The 16,358-nt window shown below is 33.2% G+C and overlaps 2 protein-coding genes across 3 annotated transcripts; both read left to right on the top strand.

Moving 5' to 3' along the window:
* Positions 569–6,072, top strand: LOC109325821 (P-loop NTPase domain-containing protein LPA1 homolog 1-like). 2 transcript variants are annotated; one of them, XM_019558399.1, is made up of 9 exons: positions 569–793; positions 980–1,140; positions 2,101–2,226; positions 2,272–2,444; positions 3,365–3,446; positions 3,631–4,056; positions 4,170–4,898; positions 5,076–5,189; positions 5,266–6,072. In XM_019558399.1, the coding sequence occupies exons 1-9, from the start codon at positions 787–789 to the stop codon at positions 5,650–5,652; spliced, it is 2,205 nt and encodes a 734-aa protein (XP_019413944.1). In that variant the 5' UTR covers positions 569–786; the 3' UTR covers positions 5,653–6,072. The 2 variants fall into 2 exon arrangements, with proteins under 2 accessions (XP_019413944.1, XP_019413943.1); XM_019558398.1 differs by having other exon boundaries at positions 2,101–2,444.
* LOC109363407 lies at positions 12,496–13,929 on the top strand. Its single transcript, XM_019609661.1, has 2 exons — positions 12,496–12,624; positions 13,343–13,929. The coding sequence occupies exons 1-2, from the start codon at positions 12,582–12,584 to the stop codon at positions 13,741–13,743; spliced, it is 444 nt and encodes a 147-aa protein (XP_019465206.1). The 5' UTR covers positions 12,496–12,581; the 3' UTR covers positions 13,744–13,929.

Genomic DNA, 16,358 nt, shown 5'->3' on the forward strand with positions numbered 1-16,358 from the left:
TAATAACAAATTTATGGCATTAACTTGTTAACTTTGAATAAAAACTCTTGCAAAAACCAAAAAAATACTCGTCCTAATCTTACTTATAAGTCACCTGTAATTGAATTACAAGTGATTAAATTTATTTATTTCCTTAATTTTAAAATTAATATTACATTTAATTTTTTTCTCTCAAAATAGAAAGTAATATATTGTTGTAAAAAAAGTATATTGTAATACATACTAACAAATTAAAAATTAACTTGTTAAGTTATATAAGTATAACCATATAATTTAGATTTTTTTTAATCAATTCATAAAAAAACATAAAACACTTATCTAAATGATAAAGTTACAGAATATTTGCCGGAATAGTAGATTAATTTTCGGAATTATTGACTATCGTTGATCCCGTGTAGACTTTTTCTTAATCTTAAAATTAAAAATATATAAAAAAACAGAATCTGGTAATTCTTTAGGGCCCTTCTTAGAACACGGAGAGAATGGAAAATAAGGGAAAGCACGGGGGCGAAATCGGTCATTTCATAAGGCATAGCACTTATATATAAAGAAAACAAAGAGAAGAGAAAAAAGAAGAACAAGAAGAAAGAGAGAGAAATATATATATAACCGTGGAACGTGTTTGATTGAGATGCGTGGAACTAACTCAGGTGACTCACTTCTTTCATAATGAAAATGTGTCATCACCGTTCATTCCATTCAAATTTTCATCACCGTTTCTTCAACCCTAACACCTTCACTATCATCATCGTTAATATTCGCCATTAATAACAACGATCATCGTTGATGCTAGGTTTGTTTTTCTTTCCTCTCTATTTTTATCTCAATTTCTCTGTTTATTGTGGTCCTACCTTTCCTTCCGTGTTGTACGTTTGTTTTGGACATTTTTGGTTTATTATGTTTTTTGACAATGTCTTTTGACGTGGTTTACGACGAGATGTTAGTTTTTTTATTTTGACGCGCCTGCGCGTGTGTTCAGGTAAGGGAATGGGTGAGGTAGGGAAGATATTGTACATAATAGTGGTGGATGATGGTGAGAAGAAAGAGAATAACAAAGGAAAGGATTCGTTTCGTTACACGCGCTCTGTTCTTCAGAGCACTCTCCAGCTTATAGGATGCAAAGCTCGTCATGCTTTCAAGGTATTTTATTACATGTGTTGTTTTCATATTTTTTGTTTATTTTGATTCATCATCCAAATTAGTATTGCTTTTGTTTTGTATTTTTTTTATGAGTTTTAAATGTTTTTTTAATCTTTTAGTGGTTGATCTGGATATCTTGTGTGTATTTTATTTAGGTTCTGTAGCTAAAATTATGAGAACGTTTTTCTGCTTTCTCATCATTTTGATCTGTTTTATTTGACAATGTTGCATTTGCTTCCTGGCCTCTAAATTAAAATGATTCACGGTGCCTTATCAAAAATAGAAAGGATTTAGTATGCGTATAAAATTTTAGAAAAAAATTATTTTATTCAAATGGGATGCATTAAGAAAATGTACTTGATATGAGTTTCCATGGTTCAGTAACAATTGATTATATTTTTTTCAGCATTCTTCATTTAGACCTTCATCTGAATTGATCACAGTGGGTTGTCTTTATTTTGATTGTGAGGAAATAAATTTGCTTGGAAAGTTGTTGTAGACAACATGGGACAATGATTTGACATGAACATAGAGATTTGGCTACTCCTAAAAATTATAGGACAGAACATGGTTGGGGTTTGTACTACGTATAGAATCAATGTAATACATACTATAAATCATTATATTACATAATAAAATACTATATTGGTCAACGCTGGGTTGGTTGCATTAGAAGTGGAATGTAATCGCAGGTGAACTATACATTCAATGTAAAGGGTTGATGTCTGAGGAGTATTCAAAGTTTACATGCTTCAAATGAATATTTGATATATGGGTGCTTTGGTAGTTAGTTTATGGCATCATTTAATTGACTTTTGTTCAGTAATTTCTTATATTAGTTGCTTTATGCTAGATAACCTAGTGATCGAGAGTTGCACTTCATAATAATTAGCATATGTGGCTGGAATTTTTGTACAAGATTATATCATGAATGTTTTCTTTTCCCCCTTTTTCTTTCAGATCAGCAAAAGAGTTTTTGAACTCACAAGGGATGAGAGTTCTACAGATACTTTGCAGCCTGAAGTAACAAGGGATGTGATTTCATTGGGTCCTGATGCTCCCAAGGGAGATTTTGTGAAGAAAGATGGTCATTATGCTGGTGTTTGCAGGGGTAAAGCAGACTTAGACAACCAATTACCTACTGGGAAAGATTGTAGAAGTAAGAGTGTCCCTTTTGAGTTGTACAAAAAGCGCACAACTGCGTTCGTGCCGAGAGAAACTTTTCTCGACATTGTCTGTGATGCTCTGTCCGAGTACAAGTATGTGGGTCCAAACCAGAGAGCAGACGTGGCTCTAGCCTGCAGGTACTGCATTTTTCTTATACCTTTATGCGACTAAAAAGATCTATAGTAACACCTGAACAAAAGGATAAAAAATGAGGATTGTTTGGAGTTGTTGCTGCATATGGGCTGATATATCAGAATCTTAGAGTTATATGATTACATATGGTTTGCCATGGTTCCCATTTTCATCCAAGATTTCTAATTCCTTTTTGTATGGTACATTTATAGAAACTGGACTACATTAAAATTTTATTAGGAATTTTGCTATAGTTGATATGAATCTTGAAAATGTCTAAAGATGTAAGTTGTTGATAAATGAAAATTTTTGTGAATTAATGGAGACCTAAATTGTGGCTTTATATTTGTTTCCTTTGTTAATAAGTGCAGATACTTCTTAAGACAATAAAATTATGTAAACTTTTTGCCATTTTAGTCTTTTGCCCATCATGGAGAGTAAAATTCCGTATACTGACTTGGTTGAATTTACTGCTCTATCAATATCATCAAACTCTACATTCTTTTCAATACCTGCCTTGTTCAAGCTGTGTGTCTTTTCTAGCAAATAACATGTGAAGTTGTGAAGTATACCTTGATAGAGCAATCAGCACCATTGTCCAAAGCTTATGTAAATTTGAATATGCTGTTTCTTTTCTTACTTTGCCTTCAAAGTATATTTCCACTTCTTTTTATGTTATTTGTTTTGTACATAATTTCTTCTCCCACTTATGATTCCTTTTCCATGCCAAAAATCTATGAGCTGAATGTTCAATTGTCCCTCATAGTTGTTACTTCTTTTCTTGATGATGTTACATTGTTCTAGTATGAAATACAAAGTACAATTTTGTTAATTTTACATGTATCATGAAGGGATTATTTTTGAAGTTACAGAGCAACATACACTTTATTTTTCTTATTTTTTATTTCATTTTATTTGGTTGTAGAATCCGAGAACGAAAGGAGTCTGTGACAGTGCTATTGTGTGGCACCAGTGGCTGTGGCAAATCCACATTGTCTGCATTACTGGTATGACTGGTATCTTTACATATGGAAGTAGTTGTTTCTTCTGCAAATTCAAATACACAGTTCTAGTTTGTACTTATTTTAAGGCGAGGATGTGTATGTGAGTACTAAAGTTGAAAATGCTTAGTTTTTAATTTTTATAACTTACAGTTCAATAAATTGAGTATCATTTATCTTTTCACTTCAGGGTAGCAGGTTGGGAATCACAACTGTGGTATCAACCGATTCTATAAGGCACATGATGAGAAGTTTTGTTGATGAGAAGGAAAATCCCTTGTTGTGGGCTTCTACATACCATGCAGGTGAGTGCTTGGATCCTATTTCTGTTGCAGAGGCAAAGGTCAGAAAGAAAGCAAAAAAGTTGGCTGGTGTGTCGCATTCGCTTCCCAAGGATGAATTAACAGAGGGTCACAATTCTAACAGATCTGGTGCACGGACACCAGAGACAAGCTGTGGCACTACTCAACTAATAAGTCCAAAACAAATGGCTGTCGAAGGATATAAGGCACAGAGTGAGATGGTGATTGACAGTCTTGATAGGTTAATCACTGCCTGGGAAGAACGAAAAGAGTCTGTTGTTGTTGAGGGTGTTCACTTGAGCCTCAACTTTGTTGTAAGTCAGATTTTCGTTAGTGTGTCCTTTGATATTACATTTTTCTATAGTGTCAATTTGTGTTACTATATCTTCATAATTTGATAGCAATGAAAGCTTGAATACTCATGCAGATGGGGCTCATGAAGAAACATACATCGATTATACCATTCATGATATACATTGCAAATGAGGACAAGCACATGGAAAGGTTTGCCGTACGTGCTAAGTATATGACCCTGGACCCAGCTAAAAATAAGTATGTAAAGTATATTCGAAACATCAGAACAATCCAGGATTATCTCTGTAAGCGTGCTGAAAAGCATTTAGTTCCCAAAATAAACAATACAAATGTTGATAAGAGTGTAGCAGCCATCCATGCAACTGTCTTCAGCTGTCTTCGTAGGCGTGAAGTTGGGGAACACTTATATGATCCTGCTAGAAATATTGCAACAGTTGTATATGAGGAATATAGAAATCAATGTGCAGCTAATTCTTTGAGTTCAAAAGGAATGTTTCAATTGATTCGGAGAAAAGATTCTTCAAGGAATCTGATGGCTCTTGTTAATAATGATGGGTCCGTGGCAAAGGCTTGGCCTGTTGATAGTAACGGAAAGCCTACATTTGGCAACGGATTGGGTAATGGAATTGGATGTCCAATGTATGGCCCCTTACAGATTGGTAAGTCAGAACCTGTAAATCTCCAGTTCGGTTATTATGGGATCAGTGCTTGGCCCAGTGATGGTGGCACTAGCCGTGCTGGAAGTGTTGACGAGTCTAGAGCTGATTGGACTGATACTGGTAGTAGATATCTATCCTCTTGCTGTAGCTCACCAAGACTATCAGATGGCCCTGCGAAGGAGGTAAGCCTAATCATTTTTTGTTACTTATTTCTTTTCAACATGAAAATTAATGGCTTGTTAATGTCATTGATGATTTCTTTTAAGCTCAGTGCCTGGCAGTGATGAAGAGATGGGTAAAAAATATGAAAACTTCTGTCATTTGCTGATTTATTTATTTTTTGGGGGTATGTTTTAAAGGTCAAGGAAGATGTCTCAGTCCATGGTAGTGATGAAGAGCTTGATGACCCTTTAGAAGAGTTGGGCAGTGATGAGGATTTCAGTGACGATGATGACAAACATGTCCATGATGAGGTAAACTTAGTGATGAAATTTGCCATGGGAAAAAGTTCATTTTGGGTCATTTTAAACATTTTTCATTGCTTTACAGGTAGGGTCAGTTGATGAGGAATCTACCAAGTCTGATGAAGAATACGATGATCTTGCAATGGAAGATGTGCAGGAAAATGGGTATTGGTCAGATGAAGAGTTTAAGAGTAAGCTTTCTGCAGTTGCTGAGGAACTACGATCTAAAATGCATGACAATATGTATAGTCAGAACCTTGATCGATTCCTTAGAAGCAGAAGCGAGCCAATGGCAGCACTGGTGCAAGAAACCCAGTTCTGTTATTCTCCTATGATTGTGGAAAAGAGTGAAAGGAAACTTCCACCAGCTGATAAATACAAGTTAAGAAAACGCTCTCTTAGCATTCCTGCCTTGGGAAGGCATAGTTCAGCAATCAATGATCCCATTCTTTCTGGTGCACCTCAAAGATAGCACACTGTGCTTTAATCTTGAGTCTTAAACAACCAACCCTTTTTTCATTTTTTAGCCAATGTGAATACTAAAGCTTCCAAAATTTTCATCCTTTTTTACTATAGTTGCTTCATGGTTCTAAGATGGAAACGTTCAAATATGTCGGATCAGTTAATGTTCTGTGACATTTTCTAATGATGTACATAGGATGGAATTGGCAGAATCGGATTTGTATGCTGCAAGATCCTGTACTCTTGTTCCTTGTTATGGTTTTGTCTTGGAAATGTGAGTTCTTTTTTTTCATTTCATTTATGTTGTTTTATACTCTACATAGGGATGATGTTAGGGGTTGGTGCAGTTGGGTTTTTGTATTCCAAGTTTTGGTCCATTTTCTGGCTACGGAATTGGTTTCTTACATGGATATAGCAAGTCCTGCAGAATCTTTCTTAATATCCTCTAATAAATCTTACTCTGAATCTATTTTTTGAGTATCAAATCAAGATTCAATTCTTTTTTCTAAACAAGGTAATATTAGTTATCCATTGATTTGGCAGACGCATGATGTGTGAATTCTACCTCACACGTTCATATATTTGGTTCTTCATTGAGTTTTTATTTGCTTATAGCAACTCACTCAATCTTTTTATATTGAACTATAGGTTTTTAAATACGACCATGCATGTATTCATAATAATGAACATATATGTTTAAAAACGAAGCTTACTACGTAAGTGAATCCTAATATAGAATGAATTTATGCGGATGGAGAAAAAAGTTAAGAGTATAAAAAATGGGTATTGTGGTCCACAGGCTTAACCATTTTTGCTTAAGAATAATACTACACTGATGTCTAAGAGAAAATTCCAATCTCATTAGATCAAAGTCATCTACCACTTCAAGCCTTTGATAATCCTGGCCTGAACCCTTCTCTTCAAAGGACAAAGCATCTTCTTTCACTTTCAAAAAATCCAACCACCATATATTAAGCATCTTGAACAACATTATGGAACCCTTAATGTGTACCTTTTAGAATTAGATGAGTGAAGTATCTTTTATTAAAACATTAAGGGCTGGTATTCTTTTATAAAAACATTAAGGGCTCATTTGATGGTTGGTATACGATAAAAACATGATAGGATAAAGAGTTTGACATAATAATATGAACAATGATGATAATGATAGTAGTGTTCGAGGCGTGAGGGTACGAAGGGAAACTATATTATCTTATCATGCTATTGCTCTACACAAATGTTGCACAATAATTTTGTCATTGTGAAACTTAGCCCTTCATTACTATTTTAACAAGAGAAAATAAGTATACGTTGATGGTGTATGAGTTTTATATACTGTCATTGTATTATTCATCATTTATATTTAATAAACTAGTACCGATGTAAAGAGTGTACCTTTTAACTGATGTGTTTATCCATCCAGCAAACTAGGACTGTCTCATTTAACTTTGTTGTAACAAAAAAGTGAGTGCCAGTAAGAGATTAAGCTGGAACCTGGAAGCATATCCATAATTGAACATTGACTTAATAAAAAAAGAACTAACCAAAATGGAAAGAATCACAAAGGCACTAAAAACAATGGATTATGTTCAATAATTTGCAGTACAACATCACATTGATACAATACTAGAGTTATAAGTTTGAGTTGAAATTACACGAACTACTTAGAGAAATGGCACCATCATCAAATCATACAATAATAATAATCTACCTTTAACAAGTGAGATAGCTAGAAATGTTGTGACAATGAATTGGCAGATGAACCACCAAATATAAAAGCCACACTTGATATATATGAAGTAGTTATCCATAAATAAAAAATACCCTTTCACCCCACACCAGAATTAACTACCAGATTTATGAAGATTCAGTTACCATATCAATCAGCAACTATAACAAAGATACATTGATGATTCACTCACATGAAACTAACTATTTCATTGCTCTTTATTCATGAAAACAATAATAATAAGAAAATATATTACTCTGAGAGAAGCAGGGAAGTGATGTAGGGTGGTTCTGCACAACAACATCATTCAGATAACTGTGTCTTGTTCTGTCCACTCTCTCTGTCCCATTATCCCTTCACTGTTTGGTTTTCAAGTTAGAAATTTATTATTGTTTGTGGCAAAATATAATGAGTTATATGAGGAAAAGGAGAGTAGTAATGAAAAAAGATTTAGTATAGTAATTTGATATACATATTTATTTATTCATACCTAAACAAATAAATGTCAATAATAGACCCATTACTGTAGCTGCAGCCAATACCTAAACAAATAAATGGGTTAGAGGCATTTCATACTCATCTAACTGAAATACACAAATAGCCAAACTTTCCTACTCATTTTCATGGTGGATAAATTTATTGAATTTGAGAACCAAAACCATGAATGGTAAAATTTACACATTTGTAACCTTTTACTATGAGTTGTTCAACAACCTATGTGGTAAAGATTTTTTTACTAGGAGTTGTTCAACAACCTATAGTAATTATTTCCGGCTGATCTTAATTATATTCCTTTTCTAGCTATGGCTATTTGTTAGTGTCAATACAAGCTGTAGCCTGTGTTAATATTTGGATTTCCATACTATACCACTCAAATTAAGAGCAACCACAATCATAAACAACATTTTTATTCTTATTTAGATCTCACATATTATTTTATAATTTATTACAACTTCCCATGAAATAAGAATAATATCTACTTTTTCCTTATAATAATAAACATTGTTCTTATTCTTATTTAGATCCACAACATCTACATTTTCCCTACAACATCTATCTTTCTCCTCTCTTTCCCTTGTTTAATAACAACAAAGAATTGTGCTTATTTAAGAACGAAGGTAAAAAAAATAAGAATACAACCCCTTGTCTTGCTCTAAAATATCTATGTTCTGTTCTATTTATATTTTTTCATGTTTGTTTCCTATATAACACGGACAAGGATCCTTTGTCCAAGAAATTCATGTCGATGTGTACCAAGCATTTTCATAGAATAGTGTACACATATTAATTTATGTTATTATAAATTTTATTTTTAATTAAATAAAAAAATTTGATTGGATGGGGACACCAAATGGGACAGATGTTCCCCATCCATATAACACATGTTAAATATAGAAAAAATAGTATATTTGTTTTTGTCTTATTTAATATCTTTGTTTACATAAAATAACTTCATACAGAAAACATAACTTTTAAATTTCATGTCAATCATAGCCAATGCTCCCATGAACACAATGGAGAAACTTTGTGTTGGGTTTTTAGGAGACAATATCATTTTGAATGATGAAAGTATTTCTCAATTTCTTATATATTTGAACTACTTAGACAAGTTTTTAGGTTTATTTTTTAATTAACTCCAAACACCAAGGTCTGAAATTCTCCTTTTAGTGTATTCACTACTAAACAATATTACATCCACAAAGAGACTAGGTTGTCACACCCTAATTTTGGCTACTGGGTTTATAAGAAGGAAGTTCCCATGAAACTAATGCCTTAAGGTTTTGGTTCAAGACGTGGTGTTTCACTTGTGATTCTTCACTCTTCCCATACCCATGTAACAATTAAATCCCTGGTTGGAGGCTCTCGGTCACAGTGTGGTCCAACCCTTTGAAATGGCAATTGAAGGCAGAAAAAAAGATGGGGTTGATGTTCTTTTAATTCCCTTACAAACTCACAACTTATTATACAGATTGGATTGTAGTTGAATCATCTACTAAATAAATGTCATATTATTTATTATCACTTAAAGTATTGGCCTTCAATAAATAATGAAGTATTAAATGGCATCTTTATGGGTGGGATATATTGTTATTAAGAGAAGCTTTTTCACAATTTATGGATGGGGGCAAAGCTACCACCACAAATGAAGTTTGATGAGGCTTGTTTTTATCACGTTTATGTAGGTTACCAGCAAATTTAATGTGAGGTAAATACCATAGTGATTGTCATAAATAATGATATGATACATGTTTCTTTCCCCTATATTTGTAAGTAATTTTTAGGGAGAATTTGTTTCTGTTTATTGTTTTTTATAATCCTCTATCAAACATGTACAAGTCACATTTCCATGTGAGATGCTAATGTAAAAAAATTCCTTTGAATTTAAAACACTGCTTAGAAAGATTATTTGAGTCATATGCAGAAAGATATTACTTGCATTTGGGGGCAAACAATAGAAATAATTTGATAGAATGAAATAACATAAACTCATGAGCATCCACACTTGCTGCACATATGAAAAGAACACCAACCCTTCCAACTCTCTACCATCACAACCCCAAAGTTAAGGTGTACTACTACCCAATGAAATGTGCACATATGCATTTATCAGCAATATTCAAGAGCCTATTTAAGGCACTTAGTTTCAACCCCTTCATAACAATCTAGCATATATATATATATATATAACCTTCTAACCTTCTCATTTCACATACTGAAATCTAAGAGATTATTATAATGTCTACTACACATATCTCCCTTATGTCCCTTTACCTTATCCTTTCACTATATTCTCTTGACATTACCATGGCTGCAAGGATCATTCCTCGTAGTGCTCCTAGCACAGTTACAAGGCCACTTATTTTATCTGAAGCTGAAACTTTTATGAAGACAAATGTGGATCATAAACAAAAGTTCATCCAAGGAAGACAATTCAAGAATTGCTTGCCAAAAGGGTATAGGCATAACTCAGCTCCAAGCAGATTTGCGAACTATGACACGTTAGGCTCTAGTGGGTGTTCGGGAATGCGTTCACAGAAACCTTGAAGATGCCTTATTGAATGGAAGAGGATTGACATGTTTCATGACTTTTCCATATCATGATAGTTGTAAGATGATAAAATTGTATTTTTTTTGCTTTGCTTATTCTGATTTATATATTATCTATCACAATTTTGAGCGATGTGCATGAGTACGATGAAGATGTCATTTTCCTTTTCCTGTTAGTGTTCGGGTAACCCAAAACTTTTCCCTGTAAAACAAAACAAAACATCCAGAGCAGTATATTAAATGAGGCTACATTGTCTAAGTTTCACTTAGAACCTTGTGGCTTCCTCCGGGAACTTGCTAAACACAATTAGAAGAACATGAAAAACAGACTAATTTTAGAAACTTATATTAACTTAAGCAGTGTCTCCTTTAATAGAGCAAAGCATCTGCAATTATCTTCAACATCTGTCCATGCCAACAATACCGAGTTCATCAACCACGGTACAAATGGTCTGGCGAAAGGAGCAAAGATGCAAACTCGTGTTAAGGAGAGTTGCTTTAGTCCCCTAGTTTTCTTTATGGGAACAAAAACCCTGATTAGTTGTACTTGTGATTGTGAAGCATTTTATCAGTAGCTGATTCTTAGTAAGCATTTGAAGTCCACCAAGTATAATCAACATCCAAAAAAATGTTTTCATTACTAATTCAAGGTCTAGTAATCCCTTATATTAAGTTGCTTTACTAATTAAATACCTTATAAGGAACTGACTTCCAGGGTTTGATAGCAACCCTACGACATCGTGCTCAATTTTTTTCCTAACAAAATCAGAAATTTATCCATCTCAAGAACACTATATATCTGAATTTTTAAGTTAAGCCGGTAAGGTTTCGTTTAGTATATAAAAGCAAAATATGTAACAGGCTTAGCAGTTAACCCTTTGAGATGAAAATGTGACTGAAAATGCATCTTTTAATAAAAACTAAAAAACTTAAGTACCTAACTATACAGATCATCTTCATCAACCACGCCAGCAGAAGTTGCAATGTGATCAGATCCAATGGTCCTACCTCCAGTCTCTGGAAAACTAAATTCAGTGCGAAACCACCTCGACTGTTGTAGAGTCTGAGCAAATGCCTAGTATTTGCGTATATCAGAATCACTAACATTCCTATATGCATACTTCATTGACTCTTCAAAATGAGCAACCTTGATCTATGCATGATCACTGATGTCTTCATCCATGGCCTCAGGGTTCTATACCCTGAAAGAAACCAGACAAACAAATAAGGCCAAACTTGGTCATAAGAAACACATAGACCTGGTACATTGAACGGCGAAATCTAAATTAAGAAGCACTTCTCAAAAAAAATAGGAAGCAACTTGGCAGTGTTCCTCCATCCCAAATCAATTTATTCACACTTTTACCAGAGATACTTGTCATCTAGGCATTGACACCTTAATCAAACTAATGTTGATAAATTCTTGCAATTTTTTCAAGCACGTTTATTGTATGCATGCTCCAGGACAAATCTCTACCACTGATTAAATCAGAAATGACATCATAGGCAAATATATAAAGGCATCATAGAGGCTGCATCTTCAAAAGCACAAAAAAACTATGAAATTCCAAGCTACTAACCAAATCAAAATAATACATTTTCTATGTTTTCTCTTATAGCATATTTGAAAACTCACTGGCATATCTGTTATATCACCACCATTGAAGCCTTGAGTATACTTAGCTAGTGCTCTCAAATCAAGAGCCAAAGTTTCAAACTTTCTAGGCTAGACAAACATTTCCTGCATGTCTTGAATATTATAAGCCACCATAAACCATAAATCATATTATAATCCAAAGTTTCAAATTTTCTAGGCTAACCCCACCATAAACCATGAATGGAACCGAAAAGACCAATACAAGCCATGAATATTATATGAATGACTTAAAAAAATTGCAAACTGATAAAATTGGAACACCATACGAATTATACATTCTTACTCTTCACCTTGTTTAATTATATTATAATATATGTACAAAAGGCGTAGTAATAAAGCATAAGAAAATTATGAATCATGAAGAAGAAAATGATGAATAAGTTTTGTTGTTGTTGTTGTTGTGATTGTTACAGTGTTACTGACCCAAATATCTCTGGAAAGTGAATGAGGCCCAAATCATGGGTTTGGCCTTTCTTGAATAGGGCTTTATTATGTACACAGATTGATGTGGTTCTTTGCTGTAATCACTCCTCTTCTTAAATTCTCAGGTAATTAATTCCCATTTCTCTTTTATTGATCATTGCATACTTTTCATTTTCAAATCACTGGTTGTGATTATTTGTTTACTTTATTAATTTATGGCATGCTATGTCTAGTATTATTTTATATTTTATATTTTCCTTTGGTGGGTTGAGGACAGGACAACTTAGTTGCTCATGTTGTGTTTGATGAAATGCTTCAATGACATATATGCTTTATAAATCAATTTATTTACTTCAATTCATTGCCTTTGGAATTGTGAGCTGCTAGTGATTACTTCAATTAACGGTTCCTTATATCTTTATGCAATTTGGAGGCATTTCATGATACCTTCATATGTCTTGGTACTTAAGGCTTCAAGTTATTACTGGTTTTGTTGTTTAAACATTATCATGGGCTGCTTCAGTTTCTGTCAATGGAAAAATGTTCATAAGCTAGGTCGCATTGACATACGAGTCCAAATTCCGTCAAGGTTGATCCATATATTTTGTTCCCTCACTCATTCCCTTATTGGATGATTTCATTTCTGGTGTGACAATGTTGTTATGCTTCCTTCCTGTGGGATTTTCGGAACCATTTTGTTATGCATATAAGTTTTCTTCTATAGCGAATTCACACTTAACTTCTCTATCATTCTTATTCTTTTATTACATATAGCATTGCCTAGTCATTCATTTCAGTTTGCTTGAACTTAATTTGTATGCTTGATTGTTCATCGACTATTAGATAATCGAAGAATGACACTCACGAAGCGGTATGTGCTGAGATTGTTCATATCGTTGAAGTATATTACTGCAAATGTGGTAGATAGGAACAATGGGCGAATCGTAGCAACTTCGTCCTCTGTAGAACAATCCATTAAAAAGTCACTTGAGTGCGGCCGTTCCTGCAATGCGAAGGCAGCTACCATTGTTGGGGAGGTATTGGCAATGCGGCTTAAAGTAGACGGGCTTAACGAGGGACAAGGAAGAGGTATACATGTAAATGTAGCAAAGGAGATAGAGAAGAAAGGATTTAAGAATCAAACTAAGGTTTGGGCTATTGTGAATGCTCTAAAGAATCATGGAGTTAAACTTGTCCTTGATGATCAAGATGATAGCAATAATTCTTGGCCTAGTCATTCATGAAAGTTTTATCCACATATAGGCTTATATGCCAATGTAAAATAGGAATGCAATGAATCTTGTACTAAACATATTTGCAATAAGTAAATACATGAAAGTATGATGTATTCTTGTTTCTTAGATGTATTTTGAGTCAGAAGTAGTTCACCATTAATCTAGAGAAAAAGTGACACATTTGTAAGGTTGCTATCTTGCTAGATTTCTAAAAGGTTTATTTGTGAGTTGAGTTCTAAAGGTGAAAAAGATAAAAGGAAGGTTTCAGAATCATCTCAGAAGTATATCTTATGGCTTCCAAACATTTCATTTCCCTCTATTCCCCTGAAAAACCAACTCACAAACAGACCCGATAAACCAGCGAAGACTTATTTTGGGTATACTCTGTACTAAGATAGTAGCTACTACAACCATGTTTTGTCCACCACTTTTCTATGGAATGCTTGAATGTAGTGACTAATACACTTAACTAGAAGATAGCTGTCTTCCAAGTAAAAGAGGATCAACATTGTATTTGGGTCTATGTCTGTAATGACCTGAATTTCCATTCATTTAGTAAACAAATGATGCTGAAACTTTTGTAGTGGGGTCATCTTCATAATTATTTTGCTTTTTATGCACTAACTTCAAATAAAAAGCTATTTTTGTCTCTCAAATGTATTGACTTAAAGGCGTGAATACAAGGACTTTGTTTGCCATGTAAATGGAGAAGAAAATGTGACACCTTAACTTTTGAAATTGCACACAATATCCCTTGTTTCACGAAATGCTTATTCAATCAGTTGTTTTTAAATGAGTTAAAATAAAATATAAACAAAAAAATATATTTACATAAGCATGTTTGGAGGTATTATTTCCCCCTCCATCATATGCTATTCTGATAAGTTATCACTATAATCAATTATGATTGATTAATTGATTTAAATACTTAATAATTAATAATGAGTAGTAGTGTTTTTTCCTAATCAAAACCCATAAGATAGTTTTGACACACTTTATAAGACGAGAGGTTATCACATTCAATTTAGGAAAAAAAGTACTTGAAAACAGGTCATTGGAAATTTTTACTTTAAAAAATTTAGTCCATATTTTCACCTTTTTAGGATTAAATGTCTCACAAAACAGGTCATTGGAAGTTTTTATGGACTGTTTGGTAATTTTTTAAGAGTCAAATTATTAAATTAAAAAACCCTTCAAGAACTTTTTTTTGCTTTTAAGGATCAAATTTACATGAATTATGGAGAGAACAAATTGGGTTTTTCTTCCTTCAAATTATATAGTTTTTTGGGGGTCCGAAAAAGATAGCATAGTTTTCCACCAGTTGAAGCCACAACGTGTGCTAGAAGTTGTTTAATTGCATTCCCATCTTCACTTCAATTATTTATAGACTAATTAATAATTATAGCTATCGACCATTGACTCTTGTGTTGCTAAAAAAGATAAGAATACTTTTGACCAATGATTCTTGTCGACACATGTCATAGTCAGCCATTAATTGTGTCTCTTCTTCATTCAATAATCGATAGGGAGAGCTGAAGAATAAGCATTACCATATAATCTCAGCGATTCCTAAAAAAATAAAAACTAAATTTTTTATATTATTTTACAAAATTTGATTAGCTAAAGACATAAACACGTAATCGTGATTTTCTTAGGAGAAAAATCTTATTCCTAGTTTTTCATAACAGATAATGTCACACATCGAAAGTAACACAAAAATAATACTCTAGGATTAATGATAATGCTTCTCTTCCTTAACCGAGAACCAAAAGCATGAAAATTGAAAAGGCTCTGCTTTGCTACAACAATTAAGATAAACAAACTTATAAATTTTTACATTGGCTAAATTATCAAGTTCAGTGAAAATTAATTGTAAATTGCATGGAATCAGTGGAAAAGCAAACACAAAATGGTTGTGAGAACTCTGATTTTCTACTTTTGCTTTACACACAAAAGAAGGGACTTTAGAGAAGTAAGTTGGATAGATTAGTGGTTGCATATTCCAAAACAAAGAACATGATTACAAACAATAGCTGTGTTTTTCGTCTTAGAATTTACATCTGAAAAGGAATATTTAAGCCTTATGGCCCAAGAGTATATAGTGGTAGACCCTTTATATGTGTGGTCCCATTTGCAAGAAATTCAACTCTAAATATGGTTTACTTTGTTTCTTTCCTAGATGTACCCACCATGCATAGTGTTTTCTGTGATATACCTTACCTTCAAGGAAGCCATCATTTGATGTGTGCATTATTTGATGAAATAGTTCTAAAAACTTTGATGGAATTTATTGCATTGTTTTAAGTAACAAACATTGACCAAGAATTGCAAATAACAATTGACTTCATAGCTCCAAAGTAAATCACTGTGCATACTAAAATGAAAAATTAGGAAATTAAAATGATAATAGCTATCATTTATATCTGAAAACATATTATGCTATTTCCATTATAGTAAGCACAGAAGTTTTTTATTTCCTGAGATTAAAACAGAAAAATTCTCTATCTAATTTATCATACATATGATATTTTTAAAAATAACTACCACTTAAATCATTTATAATGGCCAGTTATATCTCATGCATGTTACCCTAGTTTTTTTGGTACTATCAAAAGTATACTTTC

The sequence above is a fragment of the Lupinus angustifolius genome, chromosome LG13 (assembly GCF_001865875.1).
Source record: "Lupinus angustifolius cultivar Tanjil chromosome LG13, LupAngTanjil_v1.0, whole genome shotgun sequence".
NCBI lineage: Eukaryota > Viridiplantae > Streptophyta > Magnoliopsida > Fabales > Fabaceae > Lupinus > Lupinus angustifolius.

What these genes read in the sequence shown, in the direction of transcription:
- LOC109325821 (XM_019558398.1), top strand. An exon ending in ACTTGAGCCTCAACTTTGTT is followed by an intron (nt 4,057 to 4,169) that starts GTAAGTCAGATT and finishes ATACTCATGCAG; the next exon opens with ATGGGGCTCATGAAGAAACA. An exon ending in ACAAACATGTCCATGATGAG is followed by an intron (nt 5,190 to 5,265) that starts GTAAACTTAGTG and finishes ATTGCTTTACAG; the next exon opens with GTAGGGTCAGTTGATGAGGA.
- LOC109363407 (XM_019609661.1), top strand. Translation starts at nt 12,582, where the DNA reads ATGTGGTTCTTTGCTGTAATCACTCCTCTTCTTAAATTCTCAG. An exon ending in TCCTCTTCTTAAATTCTCAG is followed by an intron (nt 12,625 to 13,342) that starts GTAATTAATTCC and finishes ATCGACTATTAG; the next exon opens with ATAATCGAAGAATGACACTC.